The 25229-nt window shown below is 39.2% G+C and overlaps 1 protein-coding gene across 5 annotated transcripts in view; it reads right to left on the minus strand.

Annotated features, from left to right (window-relative positions):
* The window catches only part of GSAP (gamma-secretase activating protein), an 87759-nt gene that overhangs the window by 42540 nt on the left and 19990 nt on the right, over window positions 1–25229 (minus strand). For 3 of the 5 annotated variants that reach the window (XM_080666613.1, XM_080666616.1, XM_080666615.1), the window contains 9 exons: window positions 22126–22214; window positions 19763–19832; window positions 18991–19040; window positions 12712–12816; window positions 12414–12473; window positions 11447–11490; window positions 10470–10555; window positions 3792–3869; window positions 2137–2214 (listed from right to left, as the gene is read on the minus strand). In XM_080666613.1, coding sequence (XP_080522739.1) covers window positions 2137–2214; window positions 3792–3869; window positions 10470–10555; window positions 11447–11490; window positions 12414–12473; window positions 12712–12816; window positions 18991–19040; window positions 19763–19832; window positions 22126–22214 — 660 coding nt within the window. Of the gene's footprint in view, window positions 1–2136; window positions 2215–3791; window positions 3870–10469; window positions 10556–11446; window positions 11491–12413; window positions 12474–12711; window positions 12817–18990; window positions 19041–19762; window positions 19833–19924; window positions 20143–22125; window positions 22215–25229 lie in introns of those variants that run through there. The other 2 variants (XM_080666617.1, XM_080666614.1) reach the window with 2 other exon arrangements.

Consider the following 25229-nt stretch of genomic DNA (forward strand, 5'->3'; position numbering starts at 1 on the left):
CCTTCAAAACCATAAGAGAATGTTTTGTTTTGTTTAAGCCCTAAATTTATGGTGACTATTTTCAAAAGAAATAAAAAACTATAATAGTGCCCCTGATAAGAGATACAAAAAGAAGCCTGGACAGTCCAGCCGGTGTAGCTCAGTTGGTTGAGCATTGTCCCATGCACCAGGAGGTCACTGGTTCCATTCCCGGTCAGGGCTCATGCCCGAGTGACAGGCTCAGTCCATGGTACGAAGCCTGCAGGAGGCAACTGATCAATGTTTCTATCTCTCTCTCCCTCTCTCTGAAATCATTAAAAACATTTAAAAAAGAAGAAGCCTGGGTATAAATCTCAGCCTTTCTGAGCTTCAATTTGATTATCATCACCAAGCAAAATTATTGTAATAGTCAAGATAACTTAAGTGAAACAGCATATAATATTAATTTTTAAATGGAAGTTTTTTTTTATTTATAAACATATTTCTTATATAGTGGTGCTTAGGAGTTCATTGAAAATTTCCCCAAACTCTATTTTTTAAAATTTCAATCAATATAAGCCCTTTTAACAGGGTAGCAATGTAGGGAAATTGCATGCAATTGATAGCAAAAAGTACATCACTCAAAAAAGCAATATTGCTGTCATAAAAATTATCTCTAGAACAGTTTTAATCAGGTACAATTTTGAGCCTACAAGATGTGTTTAAGAAGGAAAGATAATCCATGTAAGACAGCCTATTTTCACTAAGCTCTAGTATTTCTGCCTTCTCCACATTCTGAAGACCATAGATTAAATCATGCCTGCCCTTTTCAAGAGTGTTTCCCAGGGTAAAAAAAAGGGGGGACGGGGGACGGAGGGAAAGGATACCTTTGACCTCACAAAATGCTAAGTTGGGGTTTGTTTTGATTTTTTTTTTTTTTTAGTGGAAAGTTTTCCAAATCACTCTTTAGATGAAATGCTGATAAGAATCTAGTCCTAGTCCCAAGAAATCTTATATTTATCTCTCTTACCACAGGAAGTAGTAGCAGCAGGCCTAAGGTCATTTCCCACAGGTTCAGAGCTCATAAAATCTGCCACATACTAGCCAACACAGCATAAGATATCTTACCTCACCAATAGTATCATTCAAAGTAAAAATCATTTTATGAACATTCTTATCATTTTGGTTCTCACTTTGCCCAGTTCCCTCACATCACACCTTCTTAAACTTTTTTTTTTTTTTTTTGGTTTTTTTTGTTAATTCTCACCCAAGGATATTTTTCCATTGATTTTTAAAGGGAGTGGAAGGGCGGGGGAGAAACAGAGAGAGAGAAACAGCTATGTGAGAGAGACACATCAGTTGGTTGCCTTCTGCACACACCGGTTAGATCAAGCATGCAGCCGAGGCACGAGGTGCCTTTGACCTGAATCAAACCTGGGACCCTTCAGTCCACGGGCTGACTCTACCCACTGAGCCAAAAGGTAGGGCAGCTCTTCCTTTTTAAATATCATGCCATGTCCCATATGTAGGCAAGGAACAGTTCTGTGCTAACCTGTTTGTGCCCCATATCCCAATTAGCATGGACAAGCCACTTTCCCAGTAGAAACAATAACTCCCTTCTTTATTTTCTTCTTCTTAGATTCCTTTAATAGAACTCAAGTTCCATTTACCATATTTACTCAATGAAAAACAACTCACTTAAGCTGATCCATTAATCATTTTTAGGACTTGGAATCTTTTAGCAATTAGCAACAGGGAATGGACAATTTCCCAAATGCCTTTGTCCTCTCTAGAATCAAGGGCCAACATGATATATTATTGCTCATAGGCTTTTAGGGAACAGCTCACTCACTGTCATCATTTTTACACTAACAAAATGGCTTTCATGATTGCTACTGCAAACATGAGCAAGCTCACAGTGTGGATTCCCTAAAAGGAGAAATGCAACCTCACCTCAGAACCCCATAAAGGCTGATGGAGTTGGGGATGGGTGCTTCCCTAGAAAACCTTCTCCTATCAGATTTCAAAAAGGACAGTGATTGTCATTGCAATCCAAGCCCCAAAGAGGCATGAGAAGATGGGATGGACAGAGAAGAAAATGAGATGTAGAGGTTGGGGCATAACATGTACTGGAAGGATGGATCAGAGCAGAGAGGTGCCCCCCTCTCTCTCACTCACCAAGGTTAAGGAAAGTAATGCCCTTTGTCACCTGTGAGTGAGCATTTCCAAGAGCAGCAGTGAAGGTCTTGCTGTACCCTGTGGAGAGAGAACATGTTAAGAAACAAAGAGCTGGAATTCCACCTAAGGCAGTGACTCTTTGTAATACTCTCAACATTAGTACCTGTGACACTGATAAAGCAAGCAGCTTTGACTTCTAGACTTCATGGTTCCCATCCTTCTCCCAAAGGCAGCATTAAGGGTAGATGACCTGAGTGCAGTCACATTCCAGTAGTTGTTCTGGGCTTATTACAACCTCAGACCTTAACAGGTAGGTTGTGCTGGGAGGGAATGATCCAAAGGAATCTACTTAAGGATCCAAGAGATGGAGGAGACCAGCTGGCTCGCTGGCCCTGGTACCTAGAGGCTCACGCCACACTCCTGAAGTCATTAAGACCCTCTGAGACTTCTCTGAGTCATTTCGGAATACCACTTCGAGGTAGATTGGGTTAGGGTTAGGCTATCTACTAAACTTAGTGTTTTAGGCTTCACTCTCCACTTTCCTAACTCTTCTTAATCTCAGAAAAGTTTTATTTACTGGTGTGTTTTTTTGTTTTAATATATTTTTATTGATTTCAGAGAGGCAGGGAGAGAAGGAGAGATAGAAACATCAATGATGAGAAGGAATCATTGATCAGCTGCCTCCTGTACGCCCTATTCTAGGGCTCAAGCCCGCAACCCAGGCATGTGCCCTTGACCAGAATCAAACCTGGGACCTTAAAGTCCGCAGGCCGACATCTATCCATTGAGCCAAACCAGCTGGGGCATATTAACTGGTTTTAATCATTAGTCATTAGAAAAATGTGTGAAAACTTTCCACAACATACCAACCTTAAACTAGTAAAGTATGTATATATGTCTAGTTCTGAAGGTACTTTTATTTTCTTCATTATCAAGTAAGTTATTAAACTTTTTTGCCTTGAGCTCTAACTTCTGAAAGAAATATTAGGCCCACTTGCAGAATAATAAACTGGTGTGGCCTGGCATAATATTTTTTCAATTTTGGGGAAAAAATCCATCTTTAAAATTTTTTAACTTCACCTACAGTATGTACTACATAAAAACCAATGTTTAAGGAACTAAATAAGCAAAATAAATACTCCTTAGCATGGTTCAGACTAAAACTATTGAAGGACACACTGTGAGCAATGACAGAACTGGGAAAGGTTGCACATTTCACTCCTGCTCCCTAGGCTGGCTGCTGACATATCAGTTTTGGGGATAACAGATATGTGAAATGAAATATCTTAGGTTTTAGACCTGTTAAGGTCTGAGATCATGGAAGCTTTTAACTAAAACCTTAGGTATGTTTGTAAGTTAAATCTACCAACATTTTCCAACTAGTAATAACAGAAAAGCAAACAAACACACTTTGGGAAAATATGTCCATTAGGATTGACCTCCAGACCTAGAAAAAGATATAGGGCAGGATGAAAAGTATATGATATATAAAAATATTTAGCTAACTTAATATTCATCAGTGAATTTCTTCAGGAAACGTATTATATAGGTATATTGGTATAGAATGTATTCAATAATACTAAAATCTATCAAATTTGCTACTATTTCGAAAAAGTGATTATGTGAAAGTAAAACACAAAGTAAATGAAAAGTACCTTTATGAAAGTAAAACACTGAATATGTAATTTGTTCCCAAGAGTCAAACTTCGGGCTGTAGCACACACATAAACTTCCTAGAAATTAGAAGGTATTTAGTAGAATCATAAACAAAAAGATTCCTAAACCACTTAACCTTACTTATATTCCTTTTGATGTCTTGTCTCAATTTACCTCCTAGATGATTCCCAAACTCTAGAAATGATCTATAACAAGTTACTAAGAAATTTCAATTCAACCATTACTCAGCACATACTATAAGCAGTGTATGAATAGAGACACACTCCTGTGTATGAAATTATGGGAGACTAGAGAAGTTTGCAAAGTTTCATGAGATTCTCCTAATATACATGTACAGCCCTGCCCTCTAATCCAGCTTGCCTTCCAGTCATTGCTAATAGCTAAAGACCCTACTATATCAAAACTGTATGTCCTTTTCACAGCAAGTTTCCAGTCTTCTTAGTTACCTAGAATAAGAGGTGAACTCGGCAATCTTATAGAGCAATAAGAGCAAATGTAGTATGAGAGCCCCCCACCCACCCATATTTGTGTCACTGAGGGCCTTGGCCCAAGGGCGAAGGAGAGCCCTGTACATCTACATTGTCCACCACTCCAGAACACCCTTGGTCTTCCCACCTGTTTCAATGTGTGTGAAACTGTACATCGTCTCTAACAACTGTTGCTATGTGGACAACTAGATAAAGTCTATCGATGACCTACAAATGAGGGAATTATGCTTAAGCTGATAGTTCATTCTGATGCTAATGTTTATGTGATTAACTGAAATAGGAGATTTTCCAGGTGGAAAGTAACTTGACAAAGAGTCTGGAAAGTTCTAGTCCCCAAGCTAATGTTTAACTAGAAGTGTGAATTCAATCATTACTCTACCACAATGAACCACCCACTGTTTCCTCCATGAACTCCACTAGTTCCTCTATGAAAGAATCACGATAGAAAAAAAAGTCCATTTCCCATAAGGTTATTTAAGGATTCTGTTATAATACTTATCATTTGTGACTATATTCAATGACATTTAAGACTATTGTTACATTTTATTGCAATAACTTAAACAAAAAAAGAATAACTTTACCAGATTAAAATAATAACAATTCTGTTAGATATAAAATTACTGTTATGGTTACTGAGTAAACAAATATATAACTTTTCTTCAAAATTACAACAGATTCATTAAGAATAAAAGTAATGCTATACTAAAGCATAAGCAAAAATAATAATTATGAGAGTTACAAAAGTCCCATGTAGCACTCTGCCCAGGCTTCACCTTAGATCAACTAAATCAGAATCTCTGGGAGGGAGACCCAGACATCAGTATTTTTTAAAATTTGCCTGAGGCAAATTAATTAAATTCTCTGAGCCTCAGTTTCCTCATCTGTAAATAAAATATAGAACCTACTTCATAAGTGAGGATTAAGTGAGATAAAGATTAGCTGCTATTATTATTATTATTATTATTATTATTATTATTCCAGAATAATTTTGCTTCTATTTACAAGTTGGAGAAAGTCACCGTTTGAAAAAACAAAGCATGCTCTTAATGGTGTGTGCAGAGATGTTTAATAAATATTCATCAATGATGAAGATAACATCTCCAAGTTGGCTAGCCTTCGGGAAGCCATTTGGACAATGAAAGCTATTATGGACAAAGTTTTCCAAGGGAAATTATCTCATTGTAAAAGGCTCTACAAAATGCTAAAACACAGGCCTAATTCTGGGAACTTGTGAAGGGCAACTCTTACAGGAAGGAGAATTTACACTTTTCGCCCCTCACTACCTCCCAGTAGTAGGTGGTACACAGAAAAGAACCACAGCCACTGACTTAGAACACACAAGAGTGCACTCAGTCGAGCTTCAAAGTTGACTATCAGCTAGGAAAGGAATGAGAATATTTTCTTTCCTCTGATTTGCCCTACCACTGCAGAAGATTTATTAGAAAAATCTATATGAACTCATAATCTTAGAACATACGTGGCCTGACCACAGCAGCAGCACTTTTGCCCACCATCAACTCTCTGGAGCATCCCCCATCATCCAGGTTTTAATCTCTAATTCCTTGGAAGTTCTCGAATTTCATTTCTCAGGGCAGTATATTCAGCATAAAGGTTTTCCAAAATGTAAGAAGTAATGGTGAAAGGGCAAAGTAGCTTCCAATGACAAATATGTGACAATTGAACATCAAATATTATAGTATCATCATTGATGTAAACAGTTAAAAATAAGACCCTGAGGCTATTGGCATTCCTTTCATGAACCATGTTTTCTGGAAAATGAAGCTGTTATAGAGGAAGCCATGTAGGGATTAGACTAGTTGCTCCCTTCTCCAATCCTACTTCACTGAAATAGGTTTTTGTTTGTTTCTTGTTTAAGCACAAAAGTAAAAAGCAAAATCATTTTTGAAAAGTAATTTGGGAAATCCATGAACTGACAACCTATTAGTCAAAAACCAAAAAGTTGCTTCTCTGTCATGTTTCAGATGAAATCTGGCAGCATCACATTGGAAACAGGCTTATTTTTTTCTATTTCAAAGATGACTGTGAAGAGCAAGTCTCATTTTCTACTCTCCCAGACATCGCTGAGAAAGGAAGAACAGATTCACATCTCATGCCAGATGAACCTAACATTTTATTAAATAACATATGTCATAGGTAGCCCATTAAAAATTATAGCTGCTACTATTCATGAGACACTCCTGTGGGAATAAAACCAACAGGAATAAAATCTTCATAGAATAAAAGCCTAAAATGATTGTTTATGTCAGTAAATGGCACCACTGTTCACCTATTTGCTTATGCCAGAAATCTAAAAACGATTCCTCTCTATCTAATTTATAGCAAGTCTTCTCAGTTCCATCTCCAAAGTGCATTTCAAACCCATTCAGTTCTCTACCTCTACTGCCCATCCTAATTCAAGCAGTTTCAACTCAAATGTACAACTACAACCTCATCCTAACTGCTCATCTCCCCATTCTCCCTCTTGACTCCTCTAACTCATTCTTCACACAGCAGCCACAGTGATCTTTTAAAACTACATATCCAATCATATCTCTGCCCACTTACAACACTTCAGTGAATGAACATCAATGAATCCTAAAACCAACAGGTGAGAAGTTGTTAAGGAATAGGATAGTCACATGATGCCAAAGTATCACCTCACAGATTACTAACGCAAAGATTAAATGAAGCTTTACAAGGAAGACAGACAGTGGTTACCACTTAACCAAATGACCAAACATAGCATCACTAGCATTAGGACATCTTGCCATTATATCCACCCTGACCTGGTACAAATACAGTTCACAATGTCACTTCATACAACTAAACAATGAAGTATTCTAAATGTTTAACCTAAATCTAACAATGCCTTTAGGATTAAATTCTAATTTACAGGAAATGTAGAGGATAGAGGGAAAAGTTCAATAATTCCACAAGAAAACAGTTATACAAATACAGAATGTGGGACATTCCACAAGGCAAATGGCCTGGACTCCTTAAAACGTTAATGTTGTGAAAAGAAAAACAGGGCAGAGGATAGGAGGTAGGAATTGGTCTACATCAAATGAGACAAAAAGACAAAACTGAAGATAATGCATGAATCTTGATGGGATCCTCACTTCAAAAGTCATACCCATACTAGTATATACATATATTTACATATTTACTAGAGGCCCAGTGCACGAAATTTGCGCATGGGTAGGGTCCTTAGGCCTGGCCAGAGATCAGGGCCGATTGGGGTATTCTGTCTGCCAGCCAGGGCCTTCCTTTCTCCGCACCATCCCCTGGTGGTCAGCACAAGTCATAGTGAGCGGTCGAACTCCCGAGGGGCACTTTACATATTAGGCTTTTGTTACATAGGACTAAAAGCCCGGTGCACGGATTTGTGCACCGGTGGGGTCCCTCGACCTGGCCTGTGCCCTCTCACAATCCGGGACCCCTCATGGGATGTCAGAGAGCCGGTTTTGACCTGATCCCCACAGGCCAGGCCAAGGGACCCCACTGGTGCACGAATCCATGCACCGGGCTTCTAGTATGCATATAAGATCTTTGGTTAATCTCTTCATGCCCTCCCCCCTCTTCCCTTCCCTCTGAGATTCATCAGTCTGGTTCATGTTTCCATGCCTATGGTTTCTGCTCCTGCGTTTTGTCTGCCCCCTGGTGGTCAGTGCGCATGATAGCTACCGGCTGGCCAGCTGGTCGGCTGGTCGCTTAGACTTTTATATATATAGATATGCATATGCATATATACATATTTTGAAATATTTATGGAAATCTGAAAATGAAATAGTTTACTAATTAATTTCTTCAAGTGATAATGGAACTGAAGTTATATCAAAGAGTATATTTAACCTAAGGAGATACATGCTGAATTATTTAGTGACAAATTGTCATGATGTCTACAACTTACTTTTAAAAGGTTTAGTCAAGAGGAAGGAAATTGTACCTATATGTGGAGAGAATGATAAAGTAAATACTGTAAACGATACAACTGTTTAAGTAAAAGGCACATGGATATTCATTATAATCTTGAATTTTTCTGTATGCCTCAGCATTAGCAAAATAAAATATAATAAGAACAAATACCCTTTAAAGACTTCTCCTGACTCTTAGATAGGATCTAAAATCTTTCCATGGTCTGTAAGGCCTTCCACCATCTGGTCCCTGACTACCTCTTCAGCTTACTCTCCCCTTTCTCTCTCTAATTCAGTCACACTGTTCTTGGTTCATATACATTCTTCAAGTCTTAAGTGAAATATCACTTCCTTCCCTAAACCCCCCAAGACTGGTTTATGGAGGGACTCATGTGACTGAGGGAGATGGGATGGACAGAAAAAATGTGAAGAATTATGAAGGAGTGAGATGGGAAAGGGAGCAATTTTCAGCACTAAGACAGAACAGGATGAATGAATGAATGAATGTCTAGAAGAGAGAAAGAAACAGAGATGGACTAGTCCAACTGTAGTATATCTGAAGATACTAATATATTCCATTAAACCTCCATTATATGCTCTCACAGCTTCTTATAATTCTCATTCATAATATTTATCATGATTCTATTTTTAAAATTATGTGTGCACTTATTCAATGTCAAAAATCTACACCAAATAGTATTCTCCATATTAATAAAGACTAGGTCAGTTTTACTAATCATTGTATCCCCAATACCTAGCATAGAGAAAGTGCTTGCTGGCTTAAAGAATACCACATAATTTGGCTTTAAAGGAAAACTATTTTAGTCCAAGTGATACCATTGTAATTAGCTAGTTATTGACAGTAGGAAAGGAGCAAAGGGAAGGCCAGACATTGTAGGCATGTCATTTGGGCAGCTTCACATAAAGCTGCAACTTTGCACTCCCCAGGGAAACACCAGCCTATTCCCTGCAAAACCCTGAGGGAAGGGGACTAGACAAAGGAAAGATAGATTCATGCCCAGTAAAGTTGGGATGACAAACAGTGGAGATACTTGCCTTTAAGTCACACCAGGGAACAAAATTGTTGGCCAGAATGGGTGTGGCCACTACAAGCAATGCAAAAATTTGGGAATACATAATCTCCTAAACAAAAGAGTTCAGTCTCTTGGCTCTTATTGCTCTTGGCATGCTTGGCTTGTGACTCTTGTGACTCTTGGTTCTCCTGCATTTGCCTGTGGGGCCCACAGCCATGCGGACCCCCACATGCCATGGACTGATGGACTGCAGTGGGGAACACAAGCTAAGCTAGCCTGATGCTGTATAGGACCTGGCTCCAACATGGAAAGGAAACTCTGAACACTGGCTCTGATGTTGGCTCTGCTGAAACCCAGCTACACTTCTATGACTGGGCAAAGGGAAATGGAACTTTGGAAAGCCAGGGATGTACGTCCACGCAAATAGAACTCATTCGTTCTCCCATACTAGTTTCAGAAAATTCCTTTTCTCTGGTTATCACAAGAAATCCACCCCTAACAGCAATCAGGGGAGATGAGGCCCACTGCTATCTGTTATATAAGCACTACTTAACTCACATGGTAAATTTCCACTCAAGTGGAATATTAAAAATGGCTATTAGATTTAGTTATTAGAGTTTATCATTTAGATGATTGTTGAGATTAATGAGCACATTCTCCACCAGATTTGTTCATGTAATCATACTCCCCTCCTCTCATTTTCAGATATACTTTCCACCCTTTTTAATTTTCTCCATCTGCAATACACAGGTGTTAAGAGACAGAAGATGTACACTAACAACTGTATGTCAAGCTTTATTATTAGCTCAGCAGGTGATAGCATGGCACTTAAAGCAGCTAAGTTCATAGGTTTAGAACCCAAACACATCAGTAAGTCTGATGCAAGAAGCATCCCCATCACTGTGCCATTGTTAAAAGATGAAGCAGGAGAGAAAATCTAGGCTGATTAAATGTGAATCCATCTCCTCTGTTAGAACAATATACAGAAATAACTATTAGAACAATAACCCTGTTGAGTATAGCTTATTTTATATAGCTAGCAGATTTATAAAATTACAGTGGAGAAAATAATCTGTTATACAAAAAATCCAAATGATCACTTATAGAAAAATGTGGCCATTATATTTCATTTTCAAGGTCCATACAACTAAACAATGACTACGTTTTGTATAGAACTCAAGTATAGTTGAACAAAGTGGTAAATGCAACATTGGTTCTACCTGTACGGTTGGTAAAAACGCACAGAGTCAGGTATTTGGATAACCTCTCTTGATCTTGAAGATAACCACATCCAAAGTTGACAAGTCTAAGAACATAAAAGACAAAAAATTTTGAATGCATTTAAAAATAACTTCCCTTGCAAAGGATAGTAACCACTAAAATATACCTATAGAAGTAGAGACATGTCCCTGAAAATTTTAAGTATATACATTCTTTTGTTTAAAAATTCCATAAAACAATTTTGTTTGTTTGTTTGTTTTTTTAAAAAAATACATGGTACATAAATGATGTGGTCTGGGAAACAGAAAAAAAAAATTTTCAACTTCCATTTTTTTCTGATTTACAGGACTGTATATGTTTCAAAATAAGCACAACTGTACATTTATATATGATGAAATAAAGCTAGTAAAACATTGAATAGTTTGGAATTATCATTGCTCTAATTCAAGAAGACTTTACTTTTTCTGTGCACTGATGGTGTTGTGTCTAGTTTTTCAAAAGTGTTTCATGTTTTTACTAAAATAGTCTGGGGGAGTGGAGTGGGAAATCACCGTTTGTCTAAAAAGGAAAAGAAGTAACGCAATAGATTCAGTTGATTTACAAGTGGATTGACCTGTGATTTCCTCTTTGATGGCTACAGAAAAGGGATTTTATGTTTGATTTAAAGGTGGCTGTCTCTGACTCACTGACTCCTTTTATTGAATCACAGGGAGAAGTGTAATTCCGTAGATCAAAATAGGCAGAGACAACCTATAGAAATAAATGGCTACAAAAATCAGCACAATTGGCTTTACATGGAAACACCCTGTGTTCATGCTTGATAAAGCTGTTTCTATTCCCTACAGAAAACAGGAGGATAAAAGAAGACATGGAATATCTGATTATCCTTTTGTCTGATTACCATAGATTAGGCATGAATATAACCATTCTGCCCAGAAGTGTCTATGAAAATTAAGAGAAATCTTTGACAACTTACTTAAATCCTGAGTCACTTAAGGATATGTCCAAAGGTGCTTCAAACTGTCAAAAAGTCAGGAGAAAACAAAAAAGGACATTCAGTGACAATAGTGCTGAAGCCTGACACTCCCGTGCTCGCCTAATGATGAAGAGCCCATTTAACCATCATTGTCTTCAGAGGTTATTCTGAAGATACACAGCACAGAAAGTCCATCGGAAATATTTTGGAGCTTACTACAATCACAAGATTCACCTGTATTTATTTCTCAAAGGGCTAATATTTAGCAAACTTTGTTTCAGATTTGAGTATCATAAATGGATTATATAATAAGCCAATTAAAGGGAGTAAACTTTTACAAGACACGGATGGCCACATAAGGAAAGAAGGAATGCATGTCTTTAGCAGGAGTGTGGATGAGTCAAAAAGGGGGTGGGGGGAGTGATGCAGGAGGAATAAATGAATTCTTATAATGGTATGACACCAATCTAGACCAATATTAGTCCTCATCAGGAAGAATAATACTGTACTGTCCATTACAGATAAAAATATTTATGACTCTTCACCCCAAGGCTAGCATTCCAAATAGCTTTTTCGGGAGTCATGCTAGATTTTTACTAATTAAACTATGCCCTCTCACTGACCTTACTCTCAAATCCTCCAACTTCATAAATCCTTTGGCATCAATGACTTATAACTACGTAAAGCTATTTACTATAGACCACACCTATTACCTTCTACTAATCCTCACTCTTACACCTGTTTCTTTCATGTGAAGCATTCAGTTATTAGAAATTTCCTGTGTATATTAATTGCAATTGTTATAGTGTTGAAGCCTTGAGATGGCAAAAACTATTTTACTTGTTCACACAACTGACAAATAGCACATCAAGAGTGCTAAAATGCTATTAATGATAACAATTCTCTTTAAAAAGGGGCAGCGACATGTTAAAAAATTTCCTCTAGCTCAGTCATTATCTGGACTTACCATTAGGTTAAAGTTCTCATCAGCACAAAACTGGATACATTTTAAGGTACTCCTTGATCTCTAAAAGAGAAAACCAAATAAATGACATTTTATCCCACTAAAACCAACAAAAATACGAGTTAAAAAAGAAAAGAGCATGAGAGAGAAGGAAGCAGCCAAGAAAGAAACAGTAATGAAAAGCTTTTCATTCTTTTTAATAAACCATCAATGAAAATGCAGTCACTGGTAAATTACAATAACGATACTGTCAAAATTCAATTGTACCTCTAAAAAGGAGGGCCACCGGACTAGCTTTTACCTTCAGGTCAATGTAGTACAATCTCTGCTCTGCCATATCCCATTGAGCCCAAACAAAATCCTCTGCTATTCTCTCTCTTGGGACATGGCCAGAATTTTTAATCACCTAAAGAGGCAAAAGGATTTTAGAAATAAGTAACTATTTTAAAAGAAAAAAGATCTGAAATTCATTCTTATTTGCATATTTTATCTGACTAATACATGTAAATATTTCCAAAGTTTATTTTTAGCAGCCCCTCCCCCCAAAAAAAAACCACAACAAAACACATACTAGTACATATGGCAAGTCTTTTTAGAAAAGACGTAAGACATCACTTCATTACTTGCTCTTCCCAAACACTTTATAATATACTATTTTACTCTATTCCTAGTTTAACAGACAGGCGGGTGGCGTTGAAGGCAAGGTCACACCTACCACAAGTCAATAGCCAGGTTAATAGAAGAGCCAGAGCTTTCTGTTCTGGACATAACCCACTCAGGTCTCGATGACGAGGCCTTCACAGAGGCTGGGCTGCCAAGGGAAAACTCGGGCCCAAGACCAAGGCAAAGCTTCCCACCTCTGTATTCCTATGGCACTTTGGCAAGCTCCTGTCAGTTACGTTTTAATGAATACTCTATGTCTCCCCAGTGAGAATGCACTCTTCTATGCCACCTTCCTATTCTCAATGCCTTGTTTCTAGCACATAACAGTTCTCAAGCAATGCTTATTCAAAAGAAGAAAAATGAGATAAGGTGTGTAAATTGCCAAGGATATTACAAGTTTAATGCAAGGAATTAAGTATTCACGTCCCTCAAAATGCTTTATGTAGCAAAGGCAATCTATATTGGGACAGATAAGTAAAGAATGTAGACAAGTTGAGGTAGAAGTGAGAGAAAAAAAAAAGGGAACATCAGAATAGTTCATTTTCTTTTTCTTTTAATGTAATAATTTGTTCTCTTTATTTATTTTTTAGTTTAAGTTCTTTATTGTTTAAAGTATTACTTATGGCCGAAACCGGTTTGGCTCAGTGGATAGAGCGTCGGCCTGCGGACTGAAGGGTCCCGGGTTCGATTCCGGTCAAGGGCACGTACCTTGGTTGCGGGCACATCCCCAGTGGGGGGTGTGCAGGAGGCAGCTGATCGATGTTTCTCTCTCATCGATGTTTCTAGCTCTCTATCCCTCTCCCTTCCTCTCTGTAAAATATCAATAAAAAAATAAAAAAATAAAAAAAAATAAAAATAAAATAAAGTATTACTTATGGAGAAACCAAGATGGCGGCATAGGTAAGCACCTAAACTGCTGCCTCGCACAACAATTTCAAAACTACAACTAAAAGACAGAACGGACACCATCCAGAACCACAGGAAAGCTGGCTGAGTGAAAATTCTACAACTAGAAGGATTGAGAAAAGCTCACAGAGAATTGGAGGTACGGCAAAGGGTCTTTGTGTGCGCAGAGAGGAAGGGCGGCTGAGAGCCTGGCTGACTTTCTCTGGCGGAAGGGGGAAGGAAGCCCCCGACCGCACTGAACCCCAGTTCCGACTGCACTGAACCCCAGTTCCGGGCGAGCCCCTGGGGACCCACGCTCTTACAGGGGGAGTCTGGACTCTCGGGCGGAGACTCAGGAGCCAGGGAAGGCAGAGGTCTGAAGGCGCACACGTGCGCGCAAGGGCAAGGCTGCCGGGAAGCCAAGACTGAGACTGAGACTCCACCCCATCCAAGCTGAGCACAGAGGCTATTGCAATTTGGCAAGTCTAATCCTATAAGGCTGTCTCCAGCACCGAACTTCTCCCAGCATAGACACAGCTGATCCTTACAGCCAACTGGCCTGGAGGTCAATTCTTCCCAGTGATACCAACAACAATCAAGACTTAATTACAACAAGGCTGTACACACAGTCCACAAAGGAGTGCACCAAGAGTATCCACCTCAGGTTAACTGGGGAGGCCGACCCACTGGGCCATATTGAAAATCTAGCACACAAATCTACCTTACCAACTCAGGGAAGCAGTGAAAATGCGGCGTCAAAGAATCAGATCACAAACGAAAGAAATGGAGGAAAACAAACGACTGGATATAGAATTCAAAACCACGGTTATAAGGCTTTTTAAGAATATCCTAGAAAAGGCCGATAAATATAACGAGACCCTCGAAGATATGAAAAAGGACCAACTAGAAATTAAACATACACTGACTGAAATAAAAAATATTATACAGAGACCCAAAAACAGACTAGAGGAACACAAAAATCAAGTCAAAGAATTAAAATACAAAGAAACAAAAAACACTCAACCGAAAAAGCAAAAAGCAAAAAAAACCCAAAAAGTTGAAGATAGTGTAAGAAGACTCTGAGACAACTTCAAGCGTACCAACATCAGAATTATGGGGGTGCCAGAAGAAGAGAGAGAGCAAGATACTGAAAACCTATTTGAAGAAATAATGACCAAAAACTTCCCCCACCTGGTGAAAGAAATAGACTTACAAGTCCAGGAAGCCCACAGAACCCCAAACAAAAGGAATCCAAAGAGGACCACACCAAGACACATCATAATTAAAATGCCAAGAGCAAAAGACAAAGAGAGAATATTAAAAGCAGCAAGAGAAAAACAGTTAGTTACCTACAAGGGAGCACCCATACGACTGTCAGCTGATTTCTCAACAGAAACTGCAGGACAGACGGGAGAGGCAAGAAATTTTCAATGTGATGAATAGCAAGAACCTACAACCAAGATTACTCTACCCAGCAAAGCTATCATTCAGAATTGAAGGGCAGATAAAGAGCTTCACAGATAAGAAAAAGCTAAAGGAGTTCATCACCACCAAACCAGTATTATATGAAATGCTGAAAGGTATTCTTAAAGAAGAGGAAGAAGAAAAAAGTAAAGATAAAAATTATGAACAACAAATACATATCTATCAACAAATGAACCTAAAAATCAAGTGAATTAAAAACCTGAGGAACAGAATAATCTGGTGAATATAATAGAATCAGGGGCATAGAAAGGGAGTGGACTGATAATTCTCAGGGGGAAAGGGGTATGGAGGGTTCATGAAGAGACTGGACAAAAATCGTACACCTATGGATGAGGACAGTGGGGGGGAGGTAAGGGCAGAAGGTGGGGTGGGAACTGGGTGGAGGGGAGCTATGGGGGGAAAAGGAGGAACAATTGTAATAATCTTAATAAAGATTTATTAAAATAAAAAAAATAAAGTATTACTTATGTCTCCTTTTTCCCCCATTGACCTCTCCCCGGCTGCTCCCACCCCCTAGCACATTCCCTCACCCCCCTACTGTCCTTGTCCATTGGTTATGCTTATATGCGTGCGTACAAGTCCTTTGGTTGATCTCTTACCGCTCCCCACCCTCCTCCGCCTTCCCTCTGAGGATGGACGGTCTGTTTGATGTTTCTATATCCATTTTCATGCCCAAACCCTCTCTAACCCTAACAGGGATTTTGCGATTGAGGCTAACTTGGAACTTGGGAAGGCACAGGGCACGCAGAATCATGCATTTCTGATTCTGGTTTGCCGATGTCCAGAGGCTAGAGGAAAGTGTCGCTGGAGAAAATATCCAAGAGGGCCTGCTTGTCTCTAAACCTTGGAAAGCCATCTTATTTCCATTTTCCTGAAAAGTGTTAGGTTCAGGTAGATTTGGGAACTCTTTCAGATAAGGGTATATACTGACAAGCTCTAGCTGGTTTGGCTCAGTGGATAGAGTGTGGGGGACTGAAGGGTCCCAGGTTTCATTCTGGTCAAGGGCACATGTCCAGGTTGCAGGGCTCCATCCCCAGTAGGGGGCATGCAGGAGGCAGCTGATCAATGATTATATCTCTCTCCTCTCCCTTCCTCTCTGAAATCAATAAAAATGTGGTTTAAAAAAAAAAAAAAAGGTATATACTGACAGAGTGTGGCAACCCAGGTTCACATCTCTAGAGCTATGTCATCTCTAAGTCTTGGTTTTGTTATTTGCTGTAAAAATGGGATGAGTATAATACCACCTCCATCATGCAGGAATGTTGTGAGAAATTCGTGGAGCCGCAACTGCCTCAAGAAGCTGTGGTCTAAGCCTTCAAGAATGAAGGCAAAAGTGCCTCTTACAGTAGGGCACACATGGACCAGGGGATGCTGAGGCTGCACCCTCTCGGCGGGGAGAAGCCTTTCTGGGCTGCTGACAAGTCCCCACTGCCCTCACTGTCTCTACAGTGTCTTCTTGGCTCCCAAACCCTCTTCCAACCAGCCAGTCCTTTGTCTATGCCCGTTCCCAGCTTCTGACCCCTGCTTGTTTATTTACATCTCTACCCTAAATTCTCATCACAGGCTTTGGGATCTTTAACTTGTTCTTTCCTCTCTGACCACTGGCCCTGATCTTGCCCTCCCATCCACTTAGTCACTGGTGGCCCAGAACTCTAGCCACACATGTTTTCCTAACCACAGATGGTCATGTTCTAGCCTGGCCTCTTGATATAAGGCAATCAATAATAGATACATGTTAATAAATGTGATTTTCCATTTCAATTTTCTTCACATAACTTTAAAATTAAAATCTTCAAACAAACACTATTTTGATGCTGATTTAAATATTGAAGGACATTTTAAATAACAATAAGATATTAATATCGCACACAAATTGTCAAGAAAAAGACAACCCAGTAGAAAAACAGACAAAGAAAAAACAACTAAGCAATGTTTAGAAAAATTCAAATAGCCAATAAGCATGGTAGATGCTCAAACTCACTAATACCAAGAGAAATGCAGACTAAAATAATAGTATCAACTTAACACCCACCGAATTGGAATTATTTTTAAAAAGACTAGTACACCTATTAATGGTATGGATAGAGAAAAGGGTTTTGTTATACTTTGCTTGTAAAACGTTACAATTTTTTTGAAAAGCAATCTGGAAAAATCTATTGAAATTTATTAAAACATCAACCCAATTATCCATACCTGAGGATTTAACCCCGAAATATGTGTACCAAATATGGAAAGCTATAGACACAAATATGTTTGAGACCATTTCTAACGCAAACAAAATAAGTTGGTAATCAAGTAAATGTACATCTGTGGGAAAATGTTGAAAACTGTGTACATTAAGTACTTCTAAAGACAATAAGTTGGAACTATTCTAGGTGATCCACAGGTCATTTCACAAAGTTGAGTGAGGAAGGGGTGAACAATAAACAATCCCCTAGGTGTGTCAGGGGTGAGGATGAGAGACAACAGACGTATAGAGAAAAGGATGATAGGATACATGCCAGGTTGTGAACAAAAATAAAGGTGAAAAAGCAAGGGAGAAATGGAAAACAATCAAAAAAAATAAAACTACATAAAACCCCAGCAAATATGTTATGATCCCACTTATTATATATGTATGTGTGTGTATCTATATATAAAAATTTTTTTTAAAAGTTATATATTTATTTAGTAACCTATAGGGATGGATACCCATGATATATTACGTAAAAAGCAAAAACAAAAACAGCAAATTAATATATATGTTCTAATTCTATTTTGCTAAAAACAATTGAATCCTTGTATACGTGCACCTGAGCAAGGCAAAAAGTGTGGAAAGAGTCACACTAGGTTGTCATTGTAAGTTATCTCAGGAAACAAGATTGGGGGCTGAGATAGAGGTAAAGAGAACATTTAATCCATATATATATACACACACACACACACACTTTAGGTTTTGTTGTTGTTGTTGTTAATCCTCACCGGAGGATATTTTTCCCTTTTTCTTTTTAGGGAGAGTGGAAGTGAGAGGGAAAGATAGAAACATTAATGTGAAAGAAACGCATCGACTGGTTGCCTCCTGCAGGAGTCCTGACCAGTGGTGGGGCTGGGAAGTAGCCTACAACCAAGATACATGCCCTTGACCAGAACTGAACCTGGGACCCTTTGGTCGGCAAGCTGATGCTCTCTCCACTGAGCCAAACCAGTTAGGGCCCCTTTATATATCTTGTATTAGTTCGCATTTTACAATAGCAACATTGTAAGTTGAAAGACAGCAAATAAAGAAAATGCTGTTTCCACAATGTTAGCCTATTTTTTAATGTTTTTTTATTGATTTTAGAGAGAAGAAGGGAGAGGGAGAGAGAGTGAAACATCAATTATATGGGGGATGGAACCCGCAACCTGGGTATGTGCCCTGAGCAGCAACCTTTCGGTACACAGGACGACACTCAGCCAACTGAGCCACACTGGCCAGGGCACATTAACGTATCTTTAACAGTCTAGAAATGTCATTCTTGGGGGGTGGGGGGAGGCAGGTTCTGAAGCAAAAGGGATTTCAAATACTTACCACTCTATTTCCATCTTCTTGGATGACTTGAATATGAAATTGTTCAATATCTTTAAACAAATAAGCAATAGAAAGATAATTTAATCTTTGTGAAAAACATGAGTACTATTTTTTCACCTAACCACTGTAAATAATTTTTTTAAAAATAAGGGAGATTGAACAACTGACTGAAAAATATTATCACAGACAGTAATCTCACAATAAAGGTTCAAAACACAACCTCCCTTTACAGTCTGTTTCAAGTCCAATATTTACCCTGCTCCTCAATATCAACAATGCACACATAAACCTTTCTGCTCCCCTGAGTTCCCTCAATAAGCATTTGCCTCCCCTATACCATCGGTCTTATGTGCAACTAATAAGGGCTCATTTGTTAGGGTTTTCTTGCAGTTTCCAAATACCAAACACCTGTTTGTATGAAAATATCAAATAGAAAACTCATAGAAGATATCCGGGGAGGCTTTTTTATAGGGAGCAACTTCACTTGAACAAAACTAAGCATTTCGGGTCAAGGTGGAGATGATCCCTTTCTTTCAGTAAGCAATTTAGATTCATTCAGCATACTTACCTTCTGCCAGTTCTAGTTATAAAAGTATGAGACAGACAGTTGGGCAATAGCCCTTCTACAGGAGTCCCAGGTCTCAAAAGGACATTAAGGGTCTGCAGAGCCTCAACACTGGTGAGTGGGCCTCTAGAAGATTCAGTCATGGCCCATACTTCAATAGGAGAGTCCACTCATGAAGTCCCATACACCACCTAAGGATGCACTTACATTTCTCTTCTGAAATCAGTAACAGATGGTTCTCTGGAAAGGGATGACTGTCAACATGTGGGTAGAGGAACTGCAAAAAGAAAATTAATCAAAACCATGAGCAACTACCTTGCATACACAACTATTTCAAAAGCTGTATTTGATCACTATATTGCTACATACCAGAGAAGAGGCTGGGAACCACAGAACAGTGTAGGTGAGTCACACATTTAGGCACACACACATTACAGATGGAAGCCAGCAGGAAAGTGGAACACTTTCAGGAGCTCAGTTTTCCAGGGGGAAACTGACTGCAGGTCTAACATAATTCATTTAAATGGTAAGGCTAAAGTGTAAGCTATCTCTAGAGATGGGGCTTCCTATTTGGAAAATGTGATTCTGAAGTCAATCAGAAACAATGTTAACATTTGTACAGAAAGCTCTATTTCACATGGCACAAAATAAGAGCAATCAATACATTGGTTGTGCAACCAAACCCTAGTATTTAATTAGAGAGCTAAGTAAACGTACTCTCCACTACAACCTCAGGTCCCACATCCAACAGACAAAGCACAACACAGCCAGGGACTTTCCAAGAAAGGACAGTGAGTCACCGTGTGGCATGTGGTGGAGGACTTGCAAGCCTCAAAGAATGACTGCCCCTGGGAAGGAATGGGGGGCCCACTCCACTCCTCCTCCTCAGCAGGCAGCCAGAAACCAACGGCCTGATGCTGTCGACTGTGATATGAGGGAGCACTGGTCATGGGATGACACTCCAGTGACTTAATTCTTTCATTATCAAAAGGCTTACTATAAATCAGCAGGTTTGTCTTGTAACATGAAAGCTTACTAGAGATCCACCAGTGAATTCCACTTTTTCCCTCCAAACTTGAAAGCATACTGAAAGAACACAACCTTTAACGTCCCTATCATATAGTTGGCAGCCTCTCTACAGACTAGGAACATTTTCGTCAAAATATGTTACCTGTTGTCCTAACTTTTCACAATGACAAATTGGAAATAGAAATGGTCTATTTTTAAAATTATTTGTAGTCCGGTTTCCCTTTTAGAATTGAAAAACAAAACATTAACTATATACCATTCTTGAGAGCAATAACTTCAAAATTATAAAATAGATAGCAAGTGCAGAATTCAGCTACAAAAATAATACAGAACTTAATTATCTCCTGATTTGTGAAATGGGGCACATGGAGCAGGGTACTCTGAGTCCTGGGGAGAGGAGAAGCACAGATGAGTGACACCACATGGATAATGGAAGAGTAGATGCTCAGTGTCTCAACACAAGGAGGTACTCCCACAGAAGATGACATGGCCTCCCCTGGGGCCACAGAGGTGGCCGGGGCATGCTCGCTTAGGACTGCGACCTGGACGAAGGTGCTGTGGAGTTCTAAACCTCTGCCTGGTCCTTGTGTGGCAATCAGTGAGAACATGATTTTGAAAGTCCCACTTAGATGTTGGTTGTTTTTCTTTCTTTTATGAAGCAACCCTAGAGCAAGGACTAGAAGTCGGAATATAAATCAACAGGCTTCAGACATGGCTCTACAAAAACCCGAAAGGTTTGGGGTATTTTTTATTTATTTATTTTTTGGCATTGTGAGTAAGAAGCCATAGAGACGTTAAGGAAATATTTATCTTCCCAAATATGGAGCTTTGATTGTTCATATTCATCAATGGGAAGTTCGCACGATAGGGGTGTAGATGGGGGTCTAATTATCCACTGGAACTATCTGGAAGATCCACCTCATGCTGCAGGGAAATTCTCAAAGGGCACCAGGTTAGGGTCCAAACCTCAGCACTAGAAGAAATGTGTGCACTGAGTAACAAATCTTTCATCATTTTGAACATGTCTGCAAATGACTGTGAAACGATCATAAGTACTGATTTGGGGTTACAAATAAATTTTAGCAGAATTTTTAAATTCAGAATGATCAAACAAACAAGGAGGGCTGCCTCTATCTCGTCTTCCTGCATTGTTCACACAGTGCTTCTATGTCCACTTCACGGAGTTGATCAATTATGGGGTTAAGTCATTTAATCGTGGATATTTGACCTGTCAACTCTATGAATACATTAAATAAACTATTTTAAATTTACCTTAAGTATGTTTTTATATTTAATATTTTATTACATAAAACATTACCTTACTATCAGACAAAACATGATCTAATAGAGACAGAGGAACCAGGGTTTTAAAGATTTCCATGTTTGCAAAGGGAAGAGTTGATAATTCCTGCCATACCATTTACAGAGTGCTTTGAGGATAAAATGTAATAATGTATGTGAAAGCTCTTGGTAAACACCATTGCCTCTACGTTCAGGCCTTTTGATTAATGAGGTAAGAGTTAAATGACAAGATCACTCACCTGAACCCAAACATAGCTATCCACTGCTTTTAGAACCTTCACATTGTTAACGGGGTGGATTTCAACCAACAGAGTTAAGCACTTTGATCCTACAAAGTAAAGGAGGCTTTTAGAAATGAAGACCAGAAAATCACACATTATTTTCCCCACATAACATAGGTCTGAACTTGGAAAATGTACATGTGTTGCCTATTATATTACACAAAGAAAAATAATTTTCTTAAAGTTTACTGTGACATTTCTTAGAACCCCAAACACATCCAGAAAACTTCATAAAGGAGAAGTCGATGCACGTGGGGTGAGGAACCAGTTCCTCCCATTCCTCGGCCACCTTTAGCACAGCTTCTCAGGCCCTTGCAGCTTCTAAGTCTAAATAAGACAGTTTGCTTCAGCGTCACTCCAGTTCTGCAGCATGGTGGCAGATGTGGTTTGTATGTGGACATATGAAGATACTCCTGATGCATGAATATGTTTCAGTTGTCAGCACCCATCAGTAGGACAGGAACTTGGCTTCCCTCAGGAATGGGTGGAGCCGCTCTGATAAATACCCACTGTTTCCTCAGTGTCACATTCAAGCAAATGCCAACAAAGATAGCAGCTAGGAGGAAGTCCTTGGATACAGGCTATAATGGGATTATCACAAATATACAAATATAGGCCAAAAGCTCTCCTCCCTCAAGATTAAACTTCAAAAGGAGTTGCCTTATATTTGAGTTCCTATAAAGACTACGGTTCTCTGGTACTTTTCAATGGCTTCATTTTGAATGACAATGTACAATTTGGGGATAGCACAAGAAAATCCAATGTTGTTTGGTCAATGGGTACTTGTAGTTTCGAATAAAAATCCAGGATCACACACCTATTAAAAAGGACTGTATTTCTAATAAATGGGATAGAAATAAAGGTGAGGTGCTTTAGGAATTTGCCTAGTGACTCAAAAAAATGGTTCTAGGAATAAGAAAGACCGTGGTGTCAAAGATACTTGGGATGAAAATAGAATAGAAATGTTCTGTGAAATGTGAGAATGGAGATAATTATAATTGAAAAGTAAAAAATTATTTTTTTAAATGTGAACATTAGAAGAAAAAGCAATTTTCCTTATTGAAATAGGAATTTTTAGGGGTGAAATAGGCAGGCTTAGGGAATTTTTATAATTAAAGGGGTCCATGGAAGAAACACAGGGCTACAGAGCTACAAAGGTTACATTTCCATAAGACAAGGGAATTGGGAGAGGCAGCAGTTACATTTTCATAAGGCAAGGAAGTTGGAAGCAGCAGAAGTTACATTTCCATGAGATAGGGGAACTGGGAGTAGCCAAAGGTCTATATTTACAAAATAAAGAAGAAGGGCCTCACACATCCCATGTGAGGTTTGACCTTTGAGCTCAGGAGTTGCTATAGTGACCAAATCAAAGGGGAATAGTGGCCAATCAGAGGGGATATTGAGACACAAAAACTGCAGCCTTTATAAACTGGGAAAAAGGAACTCGGTGGGACTCTTTCCCTCTCCCTACATGGGAGTCTGTACTTGTTTTTCAGTAAATTTCCACCTTTGCTATACCATCTTCAATCAGTGGTTTCATTCTTTGACTCCAACGGACAAAGAATCTGGGGAAGCCATTCTGCCCAGGGGAAAACCACATTTTCCAGTCCAAAATTCCCGTATTGTTGTTATTTTACTAGAGGCCCGGTGCATGAAAATCCATGCACTCAGTGGGTCCCTCAGCCCACCTGCACCCTCTCGCAGCCCGGGACCCCTCGGGGATGTCCATCTGGCAGCTTAGACCTGTTCTGACTGCTGCCGAGGAGGCAGGAGAGGCTCCCGCCACCGCCACTGCGCTTGCAGCCGTCAGCCCAGCTTGTGGCTGAGTGGCCCTCCCCCTGTGGGAGCGCACTGACCACAGGGGGCAGCTCCTGCATTGAGTGTTTGCCCCCTGGTGGTCAGTGCGCCTCATAGCGACTGGTCATTCCTGGTCATTCAGCCGTTAGGGTCAATTTGCATATTAGCCTTTTATTATATAGGATAGGATGTTCTTTTAATTTGGTATAACTACATTAACATATTAAGTAGTACAGATGGCATCTGACTACTTTATTTCTTGCCCTAAAAGCTTATATATTTTCATTGGGGGGAAAAAGCTTTTGGGGGGCAGGCAGGGCAATCTTCTCAGTGGAAAAAAGGAATCATTTTATGTTTGCCCTTTTTGGCAGTGAATTGTACCCAAATGAGATAACCAGCTATCAACTAAATTAACTTGCCTGAAAAATGGTAGGATTTTCAAGGACAGAAGCCATTTTCCTATACTAATATTTCCCTTCTTTAGAGCAGCAGAGAGACACCTAACTAATATAATTAGCATAATGATAAGAATAATTGTGCCAAAGGGAATTTCTCTCAATAACATATCATGTGTTTTCACAGTGTACCAGGAAGCACTCTGAATTAAGATTCTGGAGACATCAGTTCTAGTGTAAGCTTTGCCACTAACCTAATATATACTTGTCAGCAAGTCACAAAGATTTCTAGGCATCCCTACCTTATTATTTAAAAAATAAAATGAAGAACTACAGAACCAGATTATTTCTACAATTACTTTCAAGCATAAAAATCCCATGGTTCCATGCAATGTCTAAAATTGTCTTAAGAATTTAGAGAATCCAGCTATCAGTGGAGACTGGGAGTGCATCGCTGAAGGGAAAGACAGGGCCGCAGGATATGGACATACAGGAAGTAGAAACAGCAGAATCAAAAGCTACGATAGGGATGAACTTTGAGGGCATTATGCTAAGTAAAAAGTCAGACAGTCCTGGCCCAGTTTTTCTCAGTGTTAGAGCTCAGCCACAGATGGAAGGCTTGTAGGTTCCATTCCCAGTCAAGGGCACATACCTGGGTTTTGGGTTTGTTCCTAGCTCCAGTTGGGGTGCATGCAGGAGGCAACCAATCGATGTGTCTCTCTCTCTCAACAATGTTTCTCTCTCTCTCTCTCTCTCTCTCTCTCTCTCTCTCTCTCTCCCTCTTTCTTCCCCCTCCTCCTCCCTTACTTCCACTCTCTCTAAAAATCAATGGAAAAAATATTCTCACAAAATAGAAAATAACTAGGAGGT

The sequence above is a fragment of the Plecotus auritus genome, assembly GCF_963455305.1.
Source record: "Plecotus auritus genome assembly, chromosome: 4".
NCBI classification, from domain to species: domain Eukaryota; kingdom Metazoa; phylum Chordata; class Mammalia; order Chiroptera; family Vespertilionidae; genus Plecotus; species Plecotus auritus.